General features: G+C 40.2%; 2 protein-coding genes across 2 annotated transcripts in view; both read left to right on the top strand.

The window, feature by feature from the left end:
- The window catches only part of LOC143684452 (HLA class II histocompatibility antigen, DR beta 5 chain-like), a 202,575-nt gene extending 178,272 nt beyond the window's left edge, over positions 1-24,303 (top strand). Inside the window, exon 6 of the mRNA XM_077161431.1 lies at positions 23,980-24,303. Coding sequence (XP_077017546.1) covers positions 23,980-23,993 — 14 coding nt within the window. The 3' untranslated portion in view covers positions 23,994-24,303. The remainder of the gene's footprint in view (positions 1-23,979) is intronic.
- LOC143684453 (HLA class II histocompatibility antigen, DR beta 3 chain-like) lies at positions 8,133-24,303 on the top strand. Its single transcript, XM_077161432.1, has 6 exons — positions 8,133-8,325; positions 19,442-19,711; positions 21,993-22,274; positions 22,962-23,072; positions 23,653-23,676; positions 23,980-24,303. Exons 1-6 carry the CDS (start codon positions 8,226-8,228, stop codon positions 23,991-23,993), a joined length of 801 nt encoding a protein of 266 aa, XP_077017547.1. The 5' UTR covers positions 8,133-8,225; the 3' UTR covers positions 23,994-24,303.
- Positions 24,304-26,850: the final 2,547 nt, after the last annotated feature.

Genomic DNA, 26,850 nt, shown 5'->3' with positions numbered 1-26,850 from the left:
GATTTTAAATACATCAAACCACTGCCTTCTCACCTCCGTGGTGCCTAGTGTGTAGTCTGAACAGTCTATGTGGTTTTCCTTGTGTGTGATCGGTTGCTTTATCTTGCTGCTAACAGGATTTTCTGTTTCTCTCCAATATTTGACAGACTGATTAGTATGTGTCAAATTTATTTCTTTGGGGTTCATTGGTGTTCTTTAATTTGCATATTTATACTTTTATAAGGGTTGGGAAGTTTCCACATTATCTCCTCAACTAATCTTCCTCGTCCTTTACTCTTCTCTTCTCCTCCTTGGACACAGATTATTTTTATGTTTGTGCCCGTCATGTTGCCCATCATTTCCCTAAGAGGGAAATTCAAATTTCTCCATGTTTTTTAACATTTGTTCTTTTCAACGTTCCAATTCAACTGTCCTGTCCTCTAGTTCACTTTTTCATTGTGTTTTATGTGCTGTATTTAACAGCTTCTTTAAAAATGATTGAATCTGTTCAGCCAATCCTTGTCAAAGTAGGAGAAGATATGCAATTAACTTGTTACTGATCCCCTAAGGCTAATGCCCAGAGTATGGAGGCGAGGTGGGGCCAACACACCGTCACCCTGCTGTGGATGTGGATGTGGACGGGTAGCACATGGCAGGAGAGCAGATGGGATAGTACAGAAGGAGGACAGTGTGAGTCAATGATTGTATTGATGAAGGGAGCAGGTCTTGCAGATACATGATGTCGGCATGTCAGATGCCAGGCAGTACTGGTGTCTCTTTTAAGATGATGGTGTCTACCAGGAAGCCAGCTTCAATCTCAAGGTAGCAAGTAAGGATTTTAAAAGGATATATTTTAGAGTCAACACCTGTTCTTATTGCTTTAACATGCTAGTTCCTGAAAGTTTTCACTGGCACTCCAGTTTCTTGATGCATATTCATCATTTCAGTTAGTATTAAACCCTCTGATGTGCAGGTACTGTGAGAGAAAGTCTATAAGGTGAAATGGAACAAATTTAATTCTTTAAACGTAGAACAGATATCCTTCACAGTACATTCATAAAGTGACCACATATTTGGGGAGAACTTAGAATTTTAATTCATAGCTTTATACAAATCTCTTTATTTTATAAGGTTTTTTTTAAAAAAAACCTCTGGGTAATGTGTAATAACCAGGATGTGTAATAATTTAAAGAATAAATTGGATCCAATAGGTAAGCAACATCACATATATTGACAGATTTTCCAGGGATGGATGAAGGAAGCTAAAGCTATTTCAGGTAAGAAGAGTTACTACTATCTATATTTGGGAATGAGAAGTGATTTTCGAAGGTTCGTAAATGAACATATGGGTGAAAAAGAGGTTTTCCAGAAGTAACTCTTAGGCATATCTATAGGTAGGCTAAGATATTTCGCCACATTCATAAGAGCAAACCTCCAGAACAAGTCCCTGGCCTATTGATTTGCGTGACCCTAATATCTTGACACAGTATCAGGGGTTTCCCTGGTGGTAAAGTTTAATAGTTCCATATTTTTGCATCCCATCCCTCAAGGGACTTTGGCAATACTTTTCAATTATCTGCTTAATATACTCTGGGATGTATCCAGGCATTACATTAAGCTGTTCAGGATTAAAGGCCCTCATTCTTATTCTAGGCTCCCTGTGTTTGAACTATTTAAATGATCTATCCAGACAGGATGAGTTGGATTATGTGCTACAAAAATTTAGGTTCTAGAGAAGACAAAACTTTCTTCCTTTGCTCCCAAAGAGTAGGTGAAGTCCTAAAACACATTATCCTTACCCTTACATTCTGAATTTCCTTAATCCCAACTTGATCAGCTTCATTCTTATCTTTAAATACCAGTTTATATATATATATATACATATCAGCTTCTCAAAATCCACAAAAAGCAATTACCACTCCACACTAAATATGACTGCTGTAAGAGCTTACAATTAAGGTCCCAGTTTTCTTATAAGAATTTTCTAAATGAGACCATACAATATTTTCTCTTTTGTTTCTGACTTATTTTGCCTCACCTAATGTCCCACACAGGTTCATTCACAATGTTGATTGCTTCACAATCTCGTTCCTTTTTGTAGCAGCACAATGTTCAACCATATGTATACACCATCATTTGACAATCTACTTCTCAGTCGGTATATCCTTCAGCCACCACCATCCATTGGGCATCATGTATACTGTCCAAAGTCAACAGTCCATCAACACTCCCAATTTTCAATAATTTCATTGTTCCCAAGAGGACCATAACCAATAAACACACCCTCACTAAATAGAAAATCCAAACCTCCCCTTCACTCTTGTCTCTCCCCACATTATTTACCCTTGGTATTGCAGTGGTACTGTCGATGTGTTCTTGTTAAACATAGCCCAGAGCATGCAATGACAGTTTTCTCCCTATACCCAGAAATTATACACTCATTGTACAAGATTCAAACCTTTGCAGGAGTTCATACAAGAACTTGTTTATATTTGTAGTGGCAATGGGTGGGGCACATGGGTCTATACAACCCCTTTCAATCATCTTCACTTTCTATATGGAAATATTACTTACAGACCCACTAGTGACTTGCCTTTACTTCTGTCTCCCTTACATTTGAGTTCAACCTCTTTAGTTAACCATTCATGCATCTCTAGTTTCCACGTATCTATAGGTCCCCTTTATTCAGTTTTATATGCCTCTGATTTTACTTTTACCATGGTTATAAAAGTGGAATCATACACTGTCCTTCTGTGCCTGGCTTGTTTCACTCAGCATTATGTCCTCAAAGCTCATCCATCTTGTAATGTGGTTCAGGATGTTATTTTGTCTTAATATTCCATCGTATGTATATACCACATTTTGATAATCCACCCATCTATTAATGGGTCCTTGGATTGTTTCCATCTTGTAGCAATTGTGAATAGTGCTGCTATGAACATTGATATGCAAGTCTGTTTGTGTCTCTGTTTTCCGCTCTTCCAGTTATATACAGAGCAGTGATATTGCGGGGTCATGGGGCAACTTGATATTTAGTTTTCTGAGGAACCACCAGACTGCCTTTCATAGCAGCTGTACACTTATACATTCCTACAATCAGTGCATAAGTGTCCCAATTTCTCCACAACCTCTTCAACATTTGTAGTTTCCTCTTTGTGTTATAGGAGGCATTCTTATAGGTGAGGTGGTAACTCATTGTAGTCTTCAGATTCATTTTCTTACAGCTAATGAGAACGACCATCTATTCATATGCTTTTTAGCCATCTGTGTTTGCTCTTCAGAAAACATGTCTATTCATATCTTTAGCCCACTTAATTATTGAGTTGCTTGTTCTTTTGTTGTTGAGTTGTATGATTTCTTTCTGTATACAGATTATCAAACCTTGATCTGATGTCTGATTTCCACATATTTTCTCCCAGTGAGTTGGTTGCTTCTTCACCTTTTTGACAAATTTTTATGAGGCACAAAAGCACTCAATTTTGAGGAGTTCCCATTTATCAATATTTTCTTTTCTTGCTTTTGCTTTGATTGTGGAGTTTAGAAAGACACCTCCTATTACTAATGCTTGAAGATGTTTCCCTACATTTTCTTCTAAGAGCTTTGTGGTATTGATTCTTATGGTTAGGTGTTTGATCCAATTTCAGTTAACTTTTGTATCAAGTGTAAGGCAAGGGTCCTCTTTCATTCTTTTGGCTATTGATATCCAGTTCTCACATGTCCATTTACTGAGAAGACAATTTTGTCCCAGTTCAGTTGATTTGGGGGCCTTGTCGACGATCAGTTTACCATAGATTTGGTGGCCTATTTCTGTGCTCTCAGTTCAATTCCATTGGTCAATGCCTATATCTTTGTGCCAGTACCATGCTGTTTTGACCAACTTTGGCTTTATAATTGGGGAGTGTTAATCCTTCCACTTCGTTCTTCTTTTTTAGGATGCTTTTAGGTATTCAGAGTCTCTTTCCCTTCCAGATGAATTTGGTAACTTGTTTTTCCAAATATTCAAACTAGGTTGATGAAATTTTGATTGGCCCTGCATTGAATCTAAGATCAAAATGAGTAGAATTGACATCTTAACTACATATTATCTCCCTGTCCATGAGAACGAAATGTCTTTCCATCTATTTAGATTTTATTTATTTCAACAATGTTATTAATTCTCTGTGTCCATGTCTTTTATAATTCTAGTTAAGTTTATTCCTAAATATTTGATTCTTTTAGTTGCTATTTTGAATGGAAATTTTTTTCATATATTGACTCCTCAGTTCGGTCATTGGTTGTGTATAGAAACATTACTGATTTTTGCACATCAGTTCCATATCCTATCACATTGTTGAATCTGTTTATTAGCTCAAGTAACGTTGTTGTAGTTTTCTCAGAATTTTCCAAGTATAGTATCACGTCATCTGCAAATAATGAAAGTTTTGCTTCTTCCTTTTCAAATTGGATGTGTTTTATTTCTTTTTCCTGCCTGATTGTTCTAGGTAGAACTTCTAGTACAATGTCAATAATGAATGGTGACAGTGGGCATCCTTGTCATTCCCAATCTTAGGGAGAAAGCTTTCAGCTTCTCACAATTGAATACGGTGCTGGCAATGCATTTTTCATATATGCCCTGTATTATACTGAGGAAGTTACCTTTGATTCTACCTTTTGAAGTGTTTTTATCAGAAAAGGATGTTAGTTTTATCAAATGCTTTTTCAGCATCAATCGAGATGATTGTGTGGTTTTTCCCTTTTGAATTGTTAATGTGCTGGATTACATTGAATGATTTTCTTGCATTGATCCATCCTTACATTCCTGGTATAAGCCCCACTTGGTCATGGTGTATAATTCTTGTAATGGGTTGCTGGATTCATTTACTAGTATTTTGTTGAGAACTTTTGCAGCTAGGTTCATTAGGGAGATTGGCCTGTAGTTTTCCTTTCTTACAGCATCTTTACCTGGTTTGGGTATTAAAGTGATGTTAACTTTATAAAATAAGTTAGGTTGTGTTACTTTTTCCTCAATTTTTTTTTAAAAGTTTGTGGAGGATTGGTGTGAGTTCCACTTGGAATGTGTGATAAAATTCATCTGTAAAGCCTTTTATCCTCTTATGATTTTTTTTTTGTTCAGTGACTGTAGTAATGAAACTCCCTCATTTCTGCTTTTATTTATTTGTATCCTTTCTTTTTCTTTCAGTCTTGCTAGTAGCCCATCAATTTTATTGATTTATTCAAAGAACCAACTTTTGGTTTTATTGATTCTTTCTATTATTGTTTTGTTCTCGTATTCATAATATATATATATATATTAATTAATCACATTGTTCACATTCTCTATTTCCTTGTTGATCCTTTATCTGGCTGTTTATCTATGAGGAAAGTGGTGTATACAAATCTCTTATTGTTAGAAACATGTATCACTCCCTTCCGTTTTGCCACTGTTTGTCTCATGTACTTTGAAGTTTCTTGATTGGGAGAATAAACATTTATGATTGCTCTTTCTACTTCGTGAATTGTTTCTTTTATTAATATTTAGTTCCTTCTTTGTCTCTTATTATATCTTTACATTTAAAGTCTATTTTGTCTGATATTAGTGGAGCTTCTCCTGCTTTCTTTCAGTTATAGTTTTGGTGGAAAATCTTTTTCTGTCCTTTCACTTTTAATCTATTTGCATTCTTGGGTCTAAGGTGAGTCTCTTGTAAGCAGCATATAGCAGGATTATATTTCTTAATCCATTCTGTCAATCTGTATCTTTTAATTTTCAGTTTAGTCCTTTAACATTCCAAGTTATTAACTATAAAGGCATTTCTAGAATCCACCATTTTATCCTTTGGATTTTATCAGTTCTACATATTATTTTCCACCTCTCTCTTTTTATCTTTTTAAGTTACCCTTACTAGTACTCTTCAATTCTGTGCCCTCTTCCACACCTCTCCTTCCTGTCTTTTTTTTTCTTTTTTTTCAGATAGCAGAACTTCCTTTAGTAATTCCTGTATAGCTGGTCTCTTGTTAACAAATTCTCTCAGCATTTGTTTGTCTGTGACAATTTTATGCTGTCCTTCAGTTTTGAAGGACAGTTTGACTAGGTATGGAATTCTTTGCTTGAATTCTTTCTCTTTCTGGATTTTAAATATGTCATACCACTATCTTCTTGCCTCCGTAGTGCCAGTTGAATGGTTGAATTCAGCTTTATGTGGTTTCCTTTGTATGTGGTCTTTGCCCTTTCAGGTTTTCTGCTTCTCTTCAACATTTAACAGGCTGATTTCTTTGTGTCTGGAGTAGGCGTATTTGGATTTATTCTATTTGGGGTTTGTTAGGGGTTTGGGGGGCACATATGCTCAAGTGAGCACCTACCAGGTGTGGGAGCAGGTTGAGTGTGCTGGGGTGTGTGGCAAGAGTGTGCATGTGCACAGTTTGGGGCCTGAGACTCTGGTGTGTGCATGTACAGAGCTCATGGGTAGCAGGGTGAGGATGTGCCTGTGTGAGGTGGAGGCAGGGGTGGCCAGGATGCGCAGGTCAGTGCTTGTCCAGACCTCGGGGTGCAGGGTGGTAGTAAACGTATGCACGGGGCCAGCAGGGCAGGGTGCAGGGGTCGAGGGGTCTGAGTACAGATGTGTGGGTGTCTGGGCAAGCAGGAAATTGGTGTCCACATGCATATTCGCAGGTTTGGGATGCTGACGTTGATGTATGCATTTGCAGCGCTGGGGATAGCAAAGTGGGGTTGTACAACTGCCTTTGCTGATGGGAGGTGTGGCCCAGGAATGCAGGTGAGTGCCTGCAAGGAGCATGAAGTGGTAGGTTGGTGTCGAGGAGCTAAGCCATGTATGTGCCTGGGTCTCGGGGGGGGGTGGGGCAAGATGTGTGCTTCTGTTGGAGAGGTTGGGCAGGCTGGGGCAGGCATGCATGGGAAGGGTTGTGGAGCAAGGTTGTACGGCAGCTGGGGTAGGGACGGGCATGAGTGGAGCACAGTGGGGCAGGGGGCTAGATTCAGGTGCATGGGGTGTGGAGGGAGTCACGGGTCACGATGCAGTGTTAGCACTTATGGGTGTAGCATATTCAGGGAATATGGCTTGGCTTACTTCTTTGGCTTTGTCTCCCTGTCTCTGCACTCCTGAGGACTCTGGGACTCCATTTGAAAAGGGGTGCATTAGGCTGTTCACACTAGCTGGATGGTCTCCAGTCCTCAGTTTCAGTTCTTCAGCTTTTGCAACCAGGGCCTCCCTATGTGGTGTAGAAAACCTTCCCAGGCCACCCCTGGAATCACTGTCCTGGCCATTCTTCTGTCACTTCTCTGCTGTTCCTTAGATCGGGGTTCAACTCAACATGTCCTATTCTGCTCTCTTCCCAGAAATTCTATCTACAAGGTTTAAAAATTGTCTAAAAGAAAAATTATATGTTTCAAATTACAAGATGCAACAGGTTGAAATTTGTTGATTTCCAGAGTTCTTATTCCTCAACATTTTGTAATGTATTCATTAGCTAAATTTTCTTTTCTTTTTCCCAGGATAATCATGAGAAAGATATCAATATGGGGAAATATCCTTTAAAAAAGTGATAAATCATAATGGGAATGAGGAATAAGGGATTGAACACTTTCCCACTTGAAATATTTATTATTTTAAGTAGAGTTTTTGGGCCAAAGGCTGACTTTGAGTCCTTTATCAATCTCTCAGCCTCTTGCATACTTTAATTAGACAGCTGTCATCAGATTATTAGATTAAGTTATATACAAGGGCACTTTTTAAATCCTCCATTCCACCTCGATTGCCTTTTCCTAAGCCCTAACTATGTATATTCTGGAGGTGCCACCATATTCAGTGAGAAAAACCTTTCACTCAAGTTAAATTATTGACTAACTTCCAGTTTCCTTTACTTTATCAGGTACATGTTTACCTCTAAGGAGACAGACTACACTATGCAATTGAAAGGATAATTCTGACATGTCAAATTTGAAAGGGCCCAGTCAAAGTGTCACAGAGTAATTGCACAAAACTTTAAAGTACTAAATTAAGACAATCTTTTAGTAAAGAAGGAAATTCTAAATTTCAGAAGAGGACCTTCATACTGAATCTCTGACCGGGAACTGATGACACCACTCATCTGTGATGCTGATTGGCTCTCCACACTGAGGTTACCCAACCCAGGGTCAAAGAAACTAGTTCTTTCTTTCCTATATTTGGGGCTGTGTGTGAAGGGGTGTCAGAGGTCTCGTTGGATCAGGCTTACCTGCTTCTCTCGCACCCTGTCGACTCCTGGTTTCCAGCATGGTGTGTTTTCTGTTCCCTGAGGGCTCCTGGATGGCAGCTTTGACAGTGACATTGATGGTGTTGAACCCTCCCCTGGCTTTGGCCAGGGATACCAAAGGTAAGTACTTGCCTTGGGTGGCAACATCCTTCGGGGTGGGGAAAAGAAGGAAAAGACAACTTTATTACTATCTCCAGGCCATGTGAAGTCAAGTCCTTCAAAAAATTCTGATATTTTCTTTAGGGACCATTAATCTTTATCATACAGATCCCAAACTTTTCCATAACAACAAGGGCTTGGATGCTCAAAAGAGCTCTCCAGTTCTGCATCCCAATCCTTCAGGATCTTGGGATGATTTAGATGCAATTGTGGTAAAATAATTTCCCATCCAGTGGTTCCCATTTTTATATTGACTACTACTATGAAAGAGAAGGGTTTTCTGAAATTTCACGGGGGATGAGGGGCAACAGAAGAGTGTTAGAGCTCCAACGGCATCTGTGATGCTGGTGCCTCCCTAATGTGTGAGGATGCTGACAAGAGGCCTAATTACCTCTTTTTCTCTCTCCCTGAATCCCAATGTCTACCGTCCCCTCTCCCCGTACTGGAGGTTTTCTGACAGAAAGTGCATGTAGTGTTGTCTCTTTGTTGAAGCAGAGAAGCTTCATGCTTGCAATGGCCCTGTATATTTGGAGCATCTAGGGGTGTTCTCTGGGTGGCATCTTCTACAAACCTATCACATGTTAGTGTTTCTTATGAATCTACTTTGAACCTTTCTATGTTATCAGCTTATTCCCCATCTCTCCACTCCCTTCTCTAAAACTAAAAGAAGAGATTCAACTACTATAAGATAAATCACCCCAAATTCTCTTTTTGTAGGTCAAAGATAATCAAATGAGAGCAATTTAATTTGGTTTACTTTATATCCTAAGCAGGGGCCCGGGGGCTACAAAGACTACCCACACCCCATAGGGCTGAGAGCCAACAAGAAAGACACTGAAATTGATGGACACACTTGGGTCTTTGTCCCAAATTTAATAGGTTCATTCACCATGACTTCTGTAACCCTTAATTAGTCATGTCTGGTAAGTTCTACTTCCAGTTCCTTTTTTCTTTCTCTAGTTACATCATCCCCATATTTAAAATTTCCAAAACGTTCAGATTTTAAGTTATATAGGAGATCCATCATAAAAGAGAAAACATAATGAAACTTTCCTCTTCTTAAAATCACCTTTTCCTTACCTTGGAAAGCTTCCTTCATGTAAGGGACAAACAAAAAGGGGATATTTGCCTGAATTTCTCATAGGGGGTGGAAGAGACGAAGTGTGTCATCAGAAACTTGATCTCCTTCCACTTTTTTAGGATGCCCACTATGGTTGTTTGTAGTTTTGGGTAAATAGCCCCCACTCCACCCACAAATGAAACAAAACAGATGTTCTGACACAGAATACATTCCTGTCCGTGTGAACACATTGTATGTAGCATTTTGGATGAGGTTACTTTGTTAATGTATGGCCCACATCAATCAAGATGGATTTTAAGTCCTATTATTAGAGTGTTATATAAGAGAAAGAAATTTAAAAACATTATGAGAAAGCCTCAGAGAGAGCAGTCATTAACTGAACTTCCAGAAGATAAGGGAGAAATCCAGAGATGATGCCATGTGAAAGTTAAGGACCAAGGATTGTCAGTCACCAGCCCCACAAACCCAAAGTCCTTGGCGTTGGACTTCTATCTTAACTTCAAAACTGTGAGCTAATAAAACTGTGGAAGACCAAGCTATTCCATGGTATCTACCTGAGCAGCCAAGGAAACTAAAACACCCAGCAAGATAGAAGCCTCTAATACCATGGAACTTATGTAATGGCAAAGAGAAAGAAAATAAACAAGTAAAGATCTAACAAGAAGAAAAGTTCAGCCCATAATAAGTGCCCCAAGAGAATATGTCAGGTATTGGGACAGAGAGTGCTAGGGAACTCTTCATGAGAAAGTGACCATTTGCACAGATTGATGATGAGAGGAAGTCAGACATATGAAGATCTATGGGGCAGGTGTTCTAGAGGGAGAACAACAGGGGAAAGTTCCAAATGTGGAGAAAATGTTTACTGTGTTTAAGGGCCAGAGAGAAGGACAGAGTGGCTGTGGCATATGTACAAAGTGGCATTTGATGTGGTTGAAGAGAAAGACTGGGGCACATCACATAAGACTCTGTTTTCCTGGTAAGAAATCTGAATTTTATTTAAAGAGCTATGTGATGCTTTTGGAGGGTTACAAGGAGAGTTTCAATATTTAGTATTTCTAGTTACTTTGTGCAGAATGGATTACAGATGTTCACAAGGGGAAACAGTAAATCATCTAGGACACTGGTGGAAGTGAGTGGCTAGAAGTAAATGTTTTTGTTATGTAAAGGTTTAAGTTTGAGGTGCCATGTTGACTTTCTGTTGGAGTTGTGAAGAAGTCAATTGAATATGAGACTGAAGCTCAAGGGGAGACCAAGCTGGAGAGTTATATGTTGGCATCTTGGGCATGGACTGGATTAAGTGCCAAGAAAGTAGAAGAGCTTCCATAGGGAGAGAGAATGTATGCACAGAAAAGCAGAAATGTGCCAGTGCCAAGTCTGGTCATTTCCATACTGAAATTTGATCCAAGAAGAATGAGTCAGCGGGAGAGACTGAGAAAAACAGCCAGCAATGTTGGAGGAAAACAAGAGAAAGTGATGCCTGGAAGCCAAGCAAAGTACATTTTCATCAAGGAGGATGGCGTGGTCTGCTGTGTGGAGAGCCACTAAGAAGTGGGTGAGGAGAGGACCAGGCAGAGAAGTAACCACTGGGTTTGCTTAACTTGGCATTGGCAGATTTTGTGGACTCCCATGGATGAAAATGAGATTAACTGTGTCAGAAGAGAATGGGAAGTGATGAAGTGAAATCTGGATTGCAAAGGTCTCTTGTGAGTAGCTGGTGTCAGAGAAAGACTGCTCTGGGACCAGGGAGGCAGCTGGGCCTAAAGGTTAAAAATAACAAAGCATTTGCTCTTAAGATACTTATTTCTGTAGTGGAAAATCTAAGCCTACCTAAAATTATGGCTAAAAAATTACTTCCAGAGAACCTCTTTTGTTGCTCAGATGTGGCTTCTCTCTGTAAGCTCAATATGGCAAGTAAATTCATTAGCCTCCCCGCTTCTTGGGATATTACTCCCAGGATGTACATCTCTCTGGCAATTTCGGATGTTGTGGGATTGACAATGCCTACCTGATCAAAAAGGGAAAAGGAAATGTAAGAAAAGAAAGTGTCAATGGTTCAGAGAGTTCAAATAGAGTCAAAGGACTATTCTGGAGATTACTCTTATGCAAGCTTTAGCAAGATATTGCTAATTGCCATAGTATGCCAAGCCCCAACCTAAAAGATTCCTGTAAACCCAAAGAATACCCAGGGCTTTATCTGAGAAACTATAAAGGTTTCTCTCGCTAAGTTAATTTTTCAGAAACCTAAAACCTCCAGATGGATTCTTGGCCACAAAAGCCCTGAAATCCAGCGGTCTTAGTGTCCCAAGAATATCAGTCAGTTGTATCTCCCTACCCCAAAATGTTAACACCCTTTTTCAAGATGAATAAGTGAGAATGGTCATTGCCCAAATATCCCTAAAGATTAGGAGAAGGATCAAAGGAGACGAAGGAGTTCTAACACAGAAGATAGGATTTAACAAATGAGTATGAATCATTATATTGATATTTCTCTTAAATCTCCAGTGTCTTGGAGCAGCTAGAAGGAAATACCTGAAATGGTGGAACAGTAGCCCATACCATACTTTGAAATTTGTTCTTTAATTTACTTGATAAAATATACTGAAATTTATCACTTTTCTGTATATATGCTATATTTCACAGTACAAATTGTGTTTTTAAAAAATAATAAAGCCTTGAAGAGAAGCTGGAAGGAACTGAGAACCTGAGGTAGTCAGACAATAACAAGGAAGTACCAGCATGTGGCGGTGTGCAGTAGTGACTGGTTATGCACAGAGACATTAATGCCACAACCAGCAGTTATTAGAGACCTAAGAAAACAAGTCACTGTCCTAGTTAATGAGGATGGAGTGATTAACAAAAGAAATCTTTTCTCCATCAGCATTGAGCATATCAAACGTGCTGCAGTTACTATGTACCAGCTTTATAAAGTTCTGTGTGTAATTCCTATAATGAATCTTTCATACTTGTGACATTTTTTAGACTTCTAAACCTATGGAATCTAAAAGGTAAATGTATCATCACCTTACTCCTGCCATGTAGTTAATTCAAGAACCGAGACCACAGTCTAAACCTTAGGACACCCAATGTCGCTGTCTGCTGTCAGCAGTCTCCTTTTGAGTTAGTTCACATGTGCTATACTTGTGCCATGATTATAAGAATCCAATATTTCTGTACTTATGTGCTCAAAACAATAATTACTGATAAAAATAATAGAAAACAATTACTAAAATCATATAATCATATGAAGTATAATACGCTTTAGGAATTTAAGAAATAGAAAGGTCTTGGGAGCTTGCATTCATAGGGCATACAAAAATTAAAATGAGAATATATTAAGTATGTATTATGTGAACAGTACAATGAAAAGTCATTATTTATCTTTATATTTAAATAACCCTGTAAGAATTACGTGATTACATTCATTTGAGGGCTATACGGTGGTGGCTCAGTGGCCGGATTCTTACCTGCCAGGCCAGAGACCCGGATTCAATTCCCAGTGCCTGCTCATGCAAAGAAAAAAAAGAAGAAGAAATTAAATTCATTTGAGAGATAAAGAAAACAGTCATGTAGGTTGAAAATTGACCCTGAGAGGAAGAACTCATATTCGAATCTAGGTTTTAGGATTCCAGAGCCTGGGCTCTCAGCTATCATGAAGGCATAGTGGTTAACGGGGTCTGAATTATTGATGAGTTTTCTTTTTTTTAAAAAAAAAATTTTTTTTTTATTAATTAAAAAAAATTAACAAAACATTTAGAAATCATTCCATTCTACATGTACAATCAGTAATTCTTAATATCATCACATAGTTGCATATTCATCATTTCTTAGTATTGATGAGTTTTCTGACCTTCATATGACCAGTGCATTTCCTAGGGTGGGGGGAAAATCCAAGGCCTACTAGTTCCAATATACAGGAAAGGTTTTAATTCAGCTTCAATTCATTATTTGATAACACCTATAAAGGTTCACGCTATATGCAAACAATCATAGTCATTTATTGAGAAACGCAGAGAAGTATTAAACTCAGCCCTTCACTGAGACTGTGTTATAAACCTGGGCTAGGCTTGCCAAATAAAACACAGGATGTTCACTGGAATTTGAATTTCAAGTAAAAACAAATAATTTATCTGAAATCTAGATTTAACTGGGCCATGTATATTTTCATTTACCAAATCTGTCAACCCTAAGTGGGGCTCATGGCCCATAGAGACAGTGAGTGTAGATCAAGGGAGCTAACCTCATGAGCGGCATATCTAAGATAAAATGAACAGCAATTTCACCTATATATATTTGTAACTTTTTCATCTATCAAGAAGTTTCTTGGAGGATTTGTGAGTAATAAGTCAGATCCCGTCTCATCCAGAGCACACCCTTCCCTGCCATCATTTCAGAGGGACAAGGGGAGCTCAGCGATGGGCAGTGCCAAAGTCTGGAGTTGTGTTCAGGTGTAAAAGCTGTCTAGATGAGAATTTCATCTGCTTTTTAGTTTCTCCTATTCTGAGGGGAAATTGACTCAAGATAGGAGATTTCTGCAACTGGACAAGGCTGGTAGTTTGATGCTTACTAATAATACAGGGAGTAGAAGACTTTTAAAAGTTACAAAACGAATTAGTTGGGGGCATTGATATGTAGAGGAGTGGTGGCAGAGGAATCAAGCTGGAATATGATGTTAGGGATAAAGTAATATAACCTGGTACCTGGTTGGCAAAATCAGAGAAATCAGTTCAATGATTACATTTCTATGCTTTAAACAACTGTAAGAATATGTAGAGACTAAACATGAGAATTAGAAGGGTAGAAAATTCAGACAAAAATGTGTAGAGTGAAATTAGCCGACATCCTTCATGAAACTAGTGAACTCCATTATTATATACTAGTTTATAGTTTGGGAGGAAACAAGACAATAAAGGAGGTGTGGGGAAATAATATAACAACTTCTAAGTGTTTCAAAAGATAGGAGGCATTTAGAAGATGGAGTTGCCAATATTGTTGAAAGCTCCTGAGAAATTTGAAATGATTTCTGAGAACAATCTCTAGGATTTAGGAATTTTCAGGTCACTGAACAATTTTTTTCCTTTTCTAAGAGGACATTTGTGTGGCAGCTCTGACAGAAGGCACAGAACATGTAATTAATCACATGCAGAGTTAATATAATATATTGTTCACATACAGGGTGCCAAAGTCAGATATTCTGACTTTGAATCATTGTTCCACTTCTTATGAAATATGTGGCATTGGGCAAGTCATTAACCTCTCTGTCCTTTAGATGCTTCAATTGTAAAATGAGGAAAATCATATCTACTTCATAGAGTTGTTCTGATGATTAAAAGAGATTGTTTATGTAAAACTTTAGGAACTGTGCTTGCCACACTGTACACTTAATCTTGTGTGACTTGCCAACAGAACCCGTGTTTGCTGCCTCCAAATCAGCTGTCCTGCCCACTGCCTCACGTGTGCAGGTCACTGCCCTAGTCCGAGCTGCTGTCATCTCATGCATAGGTTATTCCAGGAACCTCTAAATCCTTTTCTTACCATCCACTCTTGCCTTCCTTCATATTCAATTCACTATCTGCACCATTGTCAGTAATGTCTTAAAACATATACAGACCCACAATTCCATTTCTAAAACTCTTGGGGCCAGATGAGTTTGAGATTAGAATTTGTGATTTCAGCGCATTTTCCACTTAATTGCTGAATGCCTTTAGTGAGAAAAGAGGCAGTAACCAATAATCAAAGACATCTATATTGCTACACACAAATCTATGAATGAATAACTATGCTTATGGAATATAGATAATACGTAGTATTGCAACTTACTATGTAATTCTATAACATCTGAAGCTTATATACAGCTCATATTAGGCTGAATGAGCTAATAATCATCCACACTTATTACCTCTACTGGCTATAGATGTTGGCACATCAAGGGCATTATTGTCATTGGCATTAACTTGGGTTGGTCATTTCCTTGTCTGAAGGAATGAGATTCACAAGGATGCTGTGGCTCTCACTAGATTCCAGGTGAGTCTCATTCCACTGCCATTGCAGTTGTGTCTCAGCAGTGCCTCTCTAACTGAGGAACCTGCCCCATGGTGAATGCACTTTGCTCAAGGTCACTAATGAACTGATCCCCTCTTCTCACCGCATCATCCTTGGGAGCTTTTCTCCTGTGCTCTCCAGGTCACCACTGCCATGTCTCCAACACTCAGCGGCCTCATTGTCCCTCGTTGGGATTTTGTTAATGTGAGCTTCCTCTGACTCAGAATTTTATTTGATTAAGTTTCACCAAATAATGAAATCTGGTAAGTTTTCCTTCTCATTAGTTACTTAATAGCGAAAATTTCATCTGCTTGTTAATTTGCAACCATCAACATAGCCCAAAGTTTTTGCCAAATATTTGTTGAGGTTGTTAAGGTTGATTGATTAAATATTAGCATCATAATAAGCAAATGACCTCTTGGATTTAGAGGTGAGGCCTCTGTAAATTACAGCAAGCACAGAGATGGGGGTTTTTTCCTTTTTTTTTTTCTTTGTATGCTGTATGGTGGGGGTCACATTTCATTCTTTTTCCACGTGAGTATCCCCTTATGCAGCACTATCTGTTGCTTGTTTGTTTGTTTTGGGGAAGTGTATGGGCCAGGAATCAAACCCTAGTCTTCCATATAGCAGGAGGGAATTCTACCACTGAATTACTCTTATAGCCCCCAAGCACAGAGTTTTAAAACTGTTTAGTCTTGCTCTTCTTGGGACCAATACAGGTATCACCCTGGGAATTTTTTTTTTTTTTTTTTTTTGGTGCATGGTTCAGGAATCAAACCCTGGTCTCCCGCATGGAAAGTGAGTATTCTACACTGAAGTACTCTTGCACCCCAATATTAGGGGACAAAAAAGCAAAACACCTATAATAAGCAGCTTAGGAGTGGGGTGTGTGGAACAGCTGTGCAGTTGCAGTAACATGGTGTGATTTTTTCACCATCCAGCTTGACTGTAATGAGCCTAAACCACTCGCATAAAGTGGTTATTAAGCATGTAATAAAACATATCTGTTTTTTCTTTTCCTAATAACATGTAAGTAAAATACACTTTTTAGACAGGCTGCATTTGAGCTTTCCCCATCACTGCCCACCAAGCTTTGGGCGAAACTACAGCGTTGGCTCATTCAAGAACCGTCGTTCTTTGGTTAGAATCCATAATAAGTTTTTGATGTTCTCTCATTAGACCTGATTAATTTTTTTTAACTTTTTAAAAAAGGACATGGTCTCAGTACAGAGCTGTTTTGAGTAAAAATAAATTTATTCAGGACCAACATTCTCATCAGGTATAATATTGGAAAATTATTCGATGCAATCTCTGCTACTTCATAAAGAACAAGGGCTTGACAGATTAACAGATTTTTCAGATCGTTCATCCCAGTGGCTCTCACAAGGGGACAGTTTTGCTTTCCCAGGGTGCACATGGCCATGTCTGGAGACAGTTTTTGGTTGTCACACTGGAGAAGTGTTACGGGTTTCCAGTGGGTGGAGGCCAGGAAGTTTGTAAACATCCTTCAATACACAGGGCAGCCCCACAACAAAGAACTATCTTGTCCAAAATGTGATAGTGCCAAGGTGGAGAATTCTCATTTATATAGTTACACTTCTAAAAATTCTAGAGACAAACATTATATACACATTTACCTTTCAGTTTATTACTTCATGGATTATTTTAGATTGCTTCAGTATCAGAAAACTTGACAGTAGCAGAAGTTTACCACTTTGTTGTTGAATTCATTCAATCAAGTTCACAATCTTCTTTTTTGTTGCCTTTTGTAATGTTTTTCAATATGTCATGAGGTCTTGGTCATCACCATTTCTGTTAACTCCCAAATGACTTGCCTTTATCTTGTCAGATCATTAATGGGGTGACTGCCACGGGTAAAATGCCTCAAATGTTTGTGGTAGTTCTACATTCTCTAAAATTGGTAATGTCTGATGCTTGTGTTTACTCTTCTCACTTTTAAACAAGGGTTAATCTTTAAATCTTTTTGGTATTTTCACAGTTCAAATTAACTTCTCTAAAACTCTTTCATAGTTCAATTTAACTTCTCTATAACTCTTTCGTATTTTCATGGCTCAATTTAACTTAAAGACATAAAACATTAAATATGCATATGTGTACTGGAAAAAGGCGGTGGATTCTTTTGCATGTGCACAGAAATGACCAGTACTTGAGACACTGGGATTTCAAAGAGAGAAAGAATTTATTCCTAGATGTTTAGCAAGTGATCAGATGGCCTATGAGCCCCAAAATCTGTCTCCTTGAACTGCAAGAATTCTGACAATTTTATAGCATTAAAAGATGGGCAGGTTTTAGGATAAGGAGCAGAATATCCCAGATGATGTAGTTAAAGGTGATTAATTATTGAGCTTGGTCAGATTGATTATAAGCTTATTCACAGAGCATATGTAAGTAAATTGCAGCCTTAATGTCATGATGGGTATGATTATTTGTATTATAATGAGGTATAGGTGACTTACAGGTTACAGTCTAAGCTACTGCGCATGTCACACAGACCTATATTGGTTAGATCCAGTTTCAGTCATCAAGATAACTTTGAACTTGGGGTGGGTTAGTTCTGGAATGACCAGAGACACTTCATTGATAAACATTACTGGCTGTCTTTAGAAATCACAAGGCTCTGAAGTTGAAAAACTGAACAAATGAGTACAAGGGAAGGTTAGTCACAATATTCCTAGAATCACAAGGGCACAGAATAAAGGCTGTACATTAATTATCAGAGATCAAGGCAGCTGGATTACAGTTAAAGCTTTCAGTATTTCCCTCTGTGTACTCCAGTAGACCAGAAAGCAAAAAGGAATATCTATAATGATTCAGCAACCAAAATCACCCCTTACATCCGAATTTCTCAGTTACATCTGCACATATGTCTACGTGTCTCTATCTCTGCACATACACACCTGAAGGTTTGCATTTCAATCCTCTACCTTTCTATCTTTACCCAACAGAAGCACCTGTAACTGATGAGAATTTTACCATCATCTGATCAATTCCCTCATGAGTTCAGGTTTGCCAAATGAATTTTAGCAGAAAATTTTAAAAGAAAACTGATTTTCAGAGCTTTTTAAATTTAGAAATGCAGAAAAGAAATTGTGAATTTATATTGACGTTAATCTGCTTAAAATTCAATAGTTTATCATTATATTTAGGATAACTTTATAACCTAACATTATCTACAGAGCTTTGAAAGACCTGACCCTTTGTGGTGTCTTCAGTCTAATCTTTTCCCTTCTTCCCCTCATTTTCTGTTTTTCAGTGGACAGTGTTTATTTGTTTTGTTTTCTTCAAGAAATTCGTCAGTCCTTTCAATCCTGTGTACTGGTGTGATTTCTGAAATGTGCCCCTTGTTTATCCCACACCCCACCTTCCCCCAGCTAAGCTGTTTCATGTCACATCTTAAATGTTACTTTTGAGTCCTTCTCTGGTATTCTGATATAACTTAGATCATCTTATTACTGCGCTATGGAAATCGCTGTTTCCTTTTAAGACATTTCTCACTCCGGTCTATTCTTGTGTTTGGCTTTTGTCTATCACTTTCACTGAGTTTTAAACACGGGTAGAGGGAAGATGTCTGCTTTCCCTTTTGGGATTCCCAGGGGGCAGGAAGACCTGGAACCAGGTCAGCACATGGAAGCATTTAGGGAATGAGGAGGCGGGAAGCTTTTGGGGAGAGGGTGAAGCGCAGTGGGGATGAGAGCAGGGAGTCGGGATTTTCTCTGGGGTGGAGGCTCCAGGAGGAGGTGGGGCAGGCGGCGGTGACGCGGACAAATCCTCAGAGCTCCGCCTCGCAGGTCTCCCGTGGAGGGCATCGGAGAGCGAACCCCCAGGGCTTGAGTTAGTCCCGCCTCCGCGCCCGCCCAGGCGCCCCCGATTGGTGTGTGTCGCCGTCAGTCTGTCCCCTGGAGGCCGCCCTGTGACCGGGTGGTCTTGTCCCCTCAGCCCATTTTATCGAGCAGGCAAAGTCTGAGTGTCATTTCTTCAACGGGACCGAGCGGGTGCGCTACCTACAGAGATACATCTATAACCGCAAGGAGTACGTGCACTTCGACAGCGACGTGGGGGAGTTCGTGGCCGTGACGGAGCTGGGGCGGCCGAGCGCCAAGTACTGGAACAGCCAGAAGGACCTGCTGGAGTACAAGAGGGGCCAGGTGGACGCCTACTGCAGACACAACTACAGGGTTGGTGAGAGCTTCCTGGTGCAGCGGCGAGGTGAGCGCGGGTGCGATGGGACCTGAGGGAGAGGGTTGCTGGGAGTGGAAGTTCGGGGGAGCGGGGGAGGGTGTGTGGTCAGCGAGAGGGTGTGCATTGAGTCAGGGCGTGGTTGTGAGAGGAGGGTGTGTGTGTGTGTGTGTGTGTGTGTGTGTGTGTGTGTGTGTGTACAGGGAGCCTGCAGGTGAGGGGGGGCCTGGGTGTGGGACACGGAGGGGACGCGCGTGGGTGTTGGGGGGGTTCAGGTGTCCTTGTGGCCCCTGCAAAGCTGCGAGGTTGGGGGCGAAGGGGCTGGAGATGGAGGAGCAGCGATGGGGCAGCGGGAGAAGACCTGGGGAAGGGAATTTAGGGTGTTTGTGGTTGGGGTGAAGGTTTAGGGGGAGGAACGGTCGCTCTGTCCTTAGGTCAGGTCAGACCCTGAGACCCAGGAGGATGAGTGTTTGTCCGTTTGCATTTCACTGAGACAAATATCAGGCTAATTTTGGGAGGTGGGGGGATGGGTGTGAGGGGACTTCTGAGGCACTTTTCACCTTGAATTAATTTTTAGGTCTAAAGCAGCAATTTCTATTCTTGTGTTCTTAGCTTATATACTTACATAGATAATATATTTGTGAAACTAGCCTTTGGAATTCTAATTTTGTTATTCAACACACCAAAAACACACTTCTGTTTTGATAATATTGCTACATGACCTGTTACTGTTTTTATAATAATGCCTGTAGTATTTAAGTAGTTACACATTATTCTTTTGTATTGTTCACAATTTGCTTCACATTCATATTTGTAAGAACTCCTCAGTTGAAGATTTACATCTATCCTTTCTTAATTTATATTTCTTTGATTTCTTTTTTTTTTTTTTTTTACGTGGGCAGGCACGGGGAAAAGAACCTGGGTCCTCTGGCATGGCAGGCAAGCATTCTTGCCTGCTGAGCCACCGTGGCCTGCCCATATTTCTTTGATTTCTGAGGGTCTTGAACTCTTCCACATATTTATTGGTCGATCATAATTACAGCTGTAAAAATTATCGATGATCTGTTATCTCTGGGGTCCTATAGATCTTGTCACTATTTTATGGGCTCTCTATGTAGTAAGATTATTAACTCTGTTGTTATTTGAATCAACATTCTCTCCAATTCATGATTTCTGTCTGAATTCTGGTTATTATTTTCCATGTTAAGGAGTTTTTTCTCTTTTGTGTTCTCCTCATGTTAAGAATTTAAACATTTTTATTAATGAAATATACTGTAAAATTGTTAGCAATGATTTACCAAAAAATCTTAAATCTGCCACTTTGGAGTATAGTAAAAATGTTTTTCCCCATCTTGCCCTTTCTTTCTTGCAAATTCTTGTGTTTAATGAGGGTCTGCTAAAGTCAGGATTTTCCCAGGCATGAAGCACACATGTCAGTGTGTCCCAGATCCTCTCCTGACCTCCCATGTCAATCTAGAGAGAGAAAGACATCCAACTGTACACATGATTATATTGCAAAATGTAGGATTAGTCTGATGCGTACAAATGAAATAGTTTGTTTTAATGAATGATACTCCATATTCCTTTCCTTCTCCTTCAGGGCTCATACTTTCCTCAGACTCAACTGATAGGCATAAGAATCCCCCTTGTCTGTTCCTGCTTCCCAGGGACAGAACCATTTCTGTGACTTTCTAAGGTGTGAGTGTGTGAAGACAGCAGTCCCAGATTTCACATCCTCCCCAGGGCTGTTTCCTAACCTACTCGTACTTCTTGAAGCACATTTTCTCACTTCACAAGGAAAGCAAATAGTTAACATTCTTGAAGCCTAAGCTGCAGTCATGGTTTTACATATTTCAGATGCGTTATTGTTCTTATGACCCTAAGACACAAATTACTGTTTTATCCCCATTCAGAGGTGAGGAAGCTGAGGCACAGAGGCACTGAGACAACTCTCCCTGCACCAGCCAGTGAGGGGCAGGGCCTAGATTTGAAGCTGGCCAGCCTGGCTTCAGAAACCATCCTTTTAAAATTAAAACGCCTTGGAAATATTTGTCAACACTTCAGTTCAGCAATGACAACTGTTTACTATATGGAAACCCCACCCTTTTCCTCAGCACCTCCTAACCCTGCTGTGTCCATGCTGGGAGGACTGAATGGAAGGCTCAGGACACCGAGTCCTGTTGGGCCACGAAACCAGCTTGGGAGGAGCCACCCCCGAAGGAGCCTGGGTGTGGAGAGAGGCAGGAAGGCAGCCCACCAGGGAGAACGACGTTGTCTCCCTCACTCATTTCTCCTACCTTTTCTCTCCTAGTGGAGCCTGAGGTGACTGTGTATCCTGCAAAAACGAAGCCCCTGCAGCACCACAACCTCCTCGTCTGCTCTGTGAATGGTTTCTACCCAGGCTCCATTGAAGTCAGGTGGTTCCGGAACGGCCAGGAAGAGGAGACGAGCGTTGTCTCCACAGGCCTGATCCGGAATGGAGACTGGACCTTCCAGACCCTGGTGATGCTCGAAACAGTTCCTCAGAGCGGAGACGTGTACACCTGCCGAGTGGAGCACCCCAGCCAGGCGAGCCCTGTCACAGTGGAATGGAGTGAGAACCTCTCTGAGCCCAGAAACTCCTCACCCACCAGAAGGGGGACTTGGCTTATCCTTGAGTGTCAGGTTTCTCCTCTTCCCACACCAAACTTCCACTCCCTCCACTCTCTCCTCTTCTCCAGCACAGGTCCCTGGGGATAGTAACCCTGTGGTGGTTTCCACAAATGCTTCTATTCCCTGGGAATACAGTTATGCTCAGCAGGTGGGAAGGAGGCTCTCCTTGTTTTGAATCTTCCCAGGATGTCACAGGGCATGGTCACTCCATTTGCCCTGGGCACCAGGCCTCTGTCTCTGGGTATGGTCTCATACTCCTGGTTCAGTCACTCTGAGTGGTTCATTGAGAAGAGACGCATCCTCTACGATGGAGGGGCTTCCTGACTGCGGGGAGTCCAACCCCAGCTCTGCTTTTACTAGCTCTGCCACCCTAGACAAACTACTTCACCTATCAGTCCCAGGCCCCGCGTGCATTAGATGTTGGGTCACACCTCGTGTCACGGCTGTGGTGTTTAAATGAGTTCAATGTCTGAACCTCAAAGTGATTTTTCAGTCATTTCCAAAAGTGGTCAGTTATTCTACTTCTACAGAGGAGGCTTCTTCTCCCATTGTCTGAGCTCTGAATGTTAGGATCTGAATCTTAGGATCTCATTCTTAGGACGTCACTAACCCTGGCTTCTCCTCCCAGGGGCACAGTCTGGATCTGCACAGAGCAAGATGCTGAGTGGAGTCGGGGGCTTTGTGCTGGGTCTGCTCTTCCTTGGGGTGGGGCTGTACTTCCACTTCAGGCATCAGAAAGGTAAGGGGTCGCTGGAGGCTGAGACTCCCCATAGACTCTCCTGGGGAAAGGATCAGCCTTTGCTCATATTAGTTCTTCCTGTGTGGGTAGCTCTGAACAAAGTTTTCTTTACGTACTTGACCTTGAATTTTCCTGAAAATTTAGAAATCAACTTTCCATGTTCGTATCATAGTATGAGGGATTCTGGTCTGTGGGAGGTAAGGGGAAGTTTAATGTGTTGAGACATTGAGTGCAGATGATGGAGGCTCAAGGGCTAATTCAGGGTGGTGCAGTGGTGGCTCTATGGCAGAATTCTTACCTGCCATGCCAGAGACCCAGGTGCAATCCTGGAGCCTGCCCATGCCAAAAAAAAAAAAAAAAAAAAAAAAAAAATCAAAGCTAATGCAATGACAGTAGATTGTGTGGCAGAAGCTACATGGGTCATGGTCTCTCACTCTCTTGCCTCCTGTCTGCCCTGAGCTCACATGGTGTGGGTTGTGGTGTTAGAGAAAACTTATGAGAGGCCTTGGGATGGGAACATTGCACTGACACAGATTTGCCTCTATATCTTATAAATATACATCTTCCCCTCTCTTCCCAGGACACTCTGGAATTCAGCCAACAGGTAATGCCTTTTAATCCTTTTTATAGGGAGATTTTTTGCTCTTAGAATTGCTGATAGCCGTGACAATAAGGGAAACAGAAGCGATGAGAAAGATGTTTCTCATCCAGACATCTGATCAGGTAGTTTTTACTAAAGCTTTTTCTCTCCATTTAGAAGGCCTGCACTCCAGAGTAGCATTGGCTTAAGGAGACTTGATTTTTTTTTCTCCTTCCTACAATACGATAACATGTGGCCCTGAGATAAGGGGAAGGAAGCAGCTTGCCGAGTTGGGTCTGAAATAACTCTCTTCTCTGTCTTCTTCAGGTCTCCTGAGCTGAGGCCCAGGGTGAAGTCAGAAGCGTTTCTGCCCCAGCTCCGTCTCAGCGCAAACGGGTTTCCTGCTTGGCTCTTATTCTTCCAAAACAAGAGGTTTTTCAGGCCCTAGGTTGCTCTTGTTCAGTGACCCTGTGTTAGATCCTCAGCCCCTGCCCTTGGCTTGGAGGGACCCTATGTTGAAGCAGAACCTTATTATCATTCTTTTCAGTTCTCCTTTTTTCATTCAAACCTTAGTGCCTCCCATGCATGTGAACTCTCCTACTGGAGCATCACTTTATAAATGTTTCTCAAATAAACATGGAGTGAATGTCATCTGTTTCATGCAGTTGCAAAGAAAACAGTAGAAAGAAAAGTAGAAGGGAGGATCATAGTACAATGCAAGAATAGTTTCCATTTATATTCCTAAATTTAGGTCAGATGTGGGTCTAGAAGTTTTCGTTGGTTTCTTCCCTTTTTTTCCTGGGTTTTCTGCATTCTGTAATTCAATGTTTATCTGAGTTAGGAGAGAGCCCTTAGTACACGCAAATCACCGTGGTCTCCTACAGCTCTTCACATATGTTCTTGGCACCAAGGAATAAAGATAGGGGACAAGAAATATTTAAAATGGAGGTAATTTGTAAAGGATATTATACCTTCAACATCTTTATATTTATGTTCTTGGGTGTCTTATTCCCTGATTTTTAATTTAATGTATTCATTTTTTTACATGGGCAGGCACTGGGAAACAAACCCGGGTCTCTGGGATGGTAGGTGAGAATTCTGCCACTGAGCCACCTCCATGCAGCCTCCTCTGCTCATTTCCCAGCATTGCCTCTGATTTCTGTTAAGGAAGGACCCATAGAGGATTCCTCCTGTGACAGACAGTAAGTTTGTCACACAATTGGAAGAGCCTCAGAAGTACCCGAGAGCTTCAGCTCTGTCCTGATGGCTTTCTGAGACCTGCTTATGGAGAAGAGTAAATCATAATGAGTCAGTATGCCAGGGACTCCTTATTCCTTCATTTTTAAAAAGGAAAGTATGTAAATCTGGTTATGTCTGAAACTCCCCTTTAGTTAGATTAAGGTTACGTTTCAATTCCTCCACCTTTTCTCTGCCTCTCAATTAGAAATCCCTGGCATACTGACTCATTGTCTGGGGATTTACTCTTCTCCATAAGCAGGTCTCAGAAAGCCATCAGGACAGAGCTGAAGCTCTCGGGTACTTCTGAGGCTCTTCCAATTGTGTGACAAACTTACTGTCTGTCACAGGAGGAATCCTCTATGGAACCTTCCTTAACAGAAATCAGAGGCAATGCTGGGAAATGAGCAGAGGAGGCTGCATGAGTAAATGGGTGTTTGCCCAACCATTGAGATGCTCCCCAGCTGAGTAAAAAATGAAGGTCTCTGTTCCCAGCCATGGAATAATCTTCAAAACACATTTGTAGCAAGACACAAGTCAGTTAGTATAGTATGCAACATAATATTTAATAAAACAGGAAAATATAGAAATATGTAGCAATACCATTTCTATTTTATCTATCTATTTATATTTGTAAACAGAAACAGTAAAAGGATTAAAAGAAGTGAGGAAACACCTTGGGGACTGAGATGAAAGCTGTTTTTAAATATCTTATTTAATCATTTGGACTCTAGAAACATGCACATATTTAAATTAAAATTTTAACTCAAAAGTTTAAAAAGCTAATAAAAACTGAAAAGAGGCTATAATTGTTGGTTAGCTGATGGCTGGGGGTAAGCGGCCGTTCTGAGTCAGTCACACATCACACAGTCACGAAGAAACAACTCAGGAGACAACCCTCAGGGGTGAGTGGAAGGCGTCTGCCTTATTGAGGAAGTGCCCAAGATTATATAGGCTGGGAGCATGCCGGGACACGTGTCGGATGGGGATTGGTGGCCGTTGTTGCTAGGGTGGAGGGCAGATTTAAGGTTAGTGCTTTTGGCGCGAACCACCGCCAGTTCCGGGAAGAAAGCCGTCGCGCATTAGGCCATTTTGTGTTGCCTTGCATCAACCACGGCAGCCATGTTGGCAAGATCTTATGACTTCTCCATCATATAACCTCTTTTTGGAAACAAACTTGAAAAAAAGTTATGATAGGAAACCAGCTAGAAAATAAATAAAAATTTGTAACTCTTGCATAAAGACTGTGCAATCATAGTTGTAAAAGAGTATATTGCTCTAAATTCCATGGACTTCAATAACATATAATTTTTAATGTGAATAATAATGTATATATACAGAAAAAAGCAACATATTACAAAACACACCACAACAATTAGTTATGGAACAAATTTCAGAGTTTGCTCTGGGTACAGTTCCATAATTTTAGGTTTTTCTTCCTGGCTGCTCCAAGACACTGGAGACTAAAAGAAATACCAATATAACAATTCAGGAGTCATACTTGTTTGTTAAATCCTATCTTCTCTTTTACAGCTCTACATTCTCCTTTGATCTTCCTTTAATTGTTTATTTTTTTGTGGATATATATTATATATTCACATACCATGTAATCATCCAAAGTGTACAATCAGTGGTTCACAATACCATAGCTATACATTTATCATCACTATTGACTTTTATGCCTTTTTGTGAAAGATAATATATGTATAAAAAAATTTATATATATATATATACAAAATAATATATATACAAGAAATATACAATAAATTTCCAAGCACATCACAACAATAAATTGTAGAATAGATTTCAGAGTTTGGTATGGGTTACAATTCTGCAATTTAGGTTTTTACTGTTAGCTGCTCTAAGATATCAGACACTGAAAGAAATAAAATAATAATTCAGCAATCATACTCATTTCAATAACATGCTATTAAAAGCTATTGGATAGAATTCAGGTAAAGG

The sequence above is a fragment of the Tamandua tetradactyla genome, chromosome 5, assembly GCF_023851605.1.
Source record: "Tamandua tetradactyla isolate mTamTet1 chromosome 5, mTamTet1.pri, whole genome shotgun sequence".
In the NCBI taxonomy this organism is placed as follows: Eukaryota; Metazoa; Chordata; class Mammalia; order Pilosa; family Myrmecophagidae; genus Tamandua; species Tamandua tetradactyla.
This window is presented reverse-complemented; position numbering and strand designations above follow the sequence as displayed.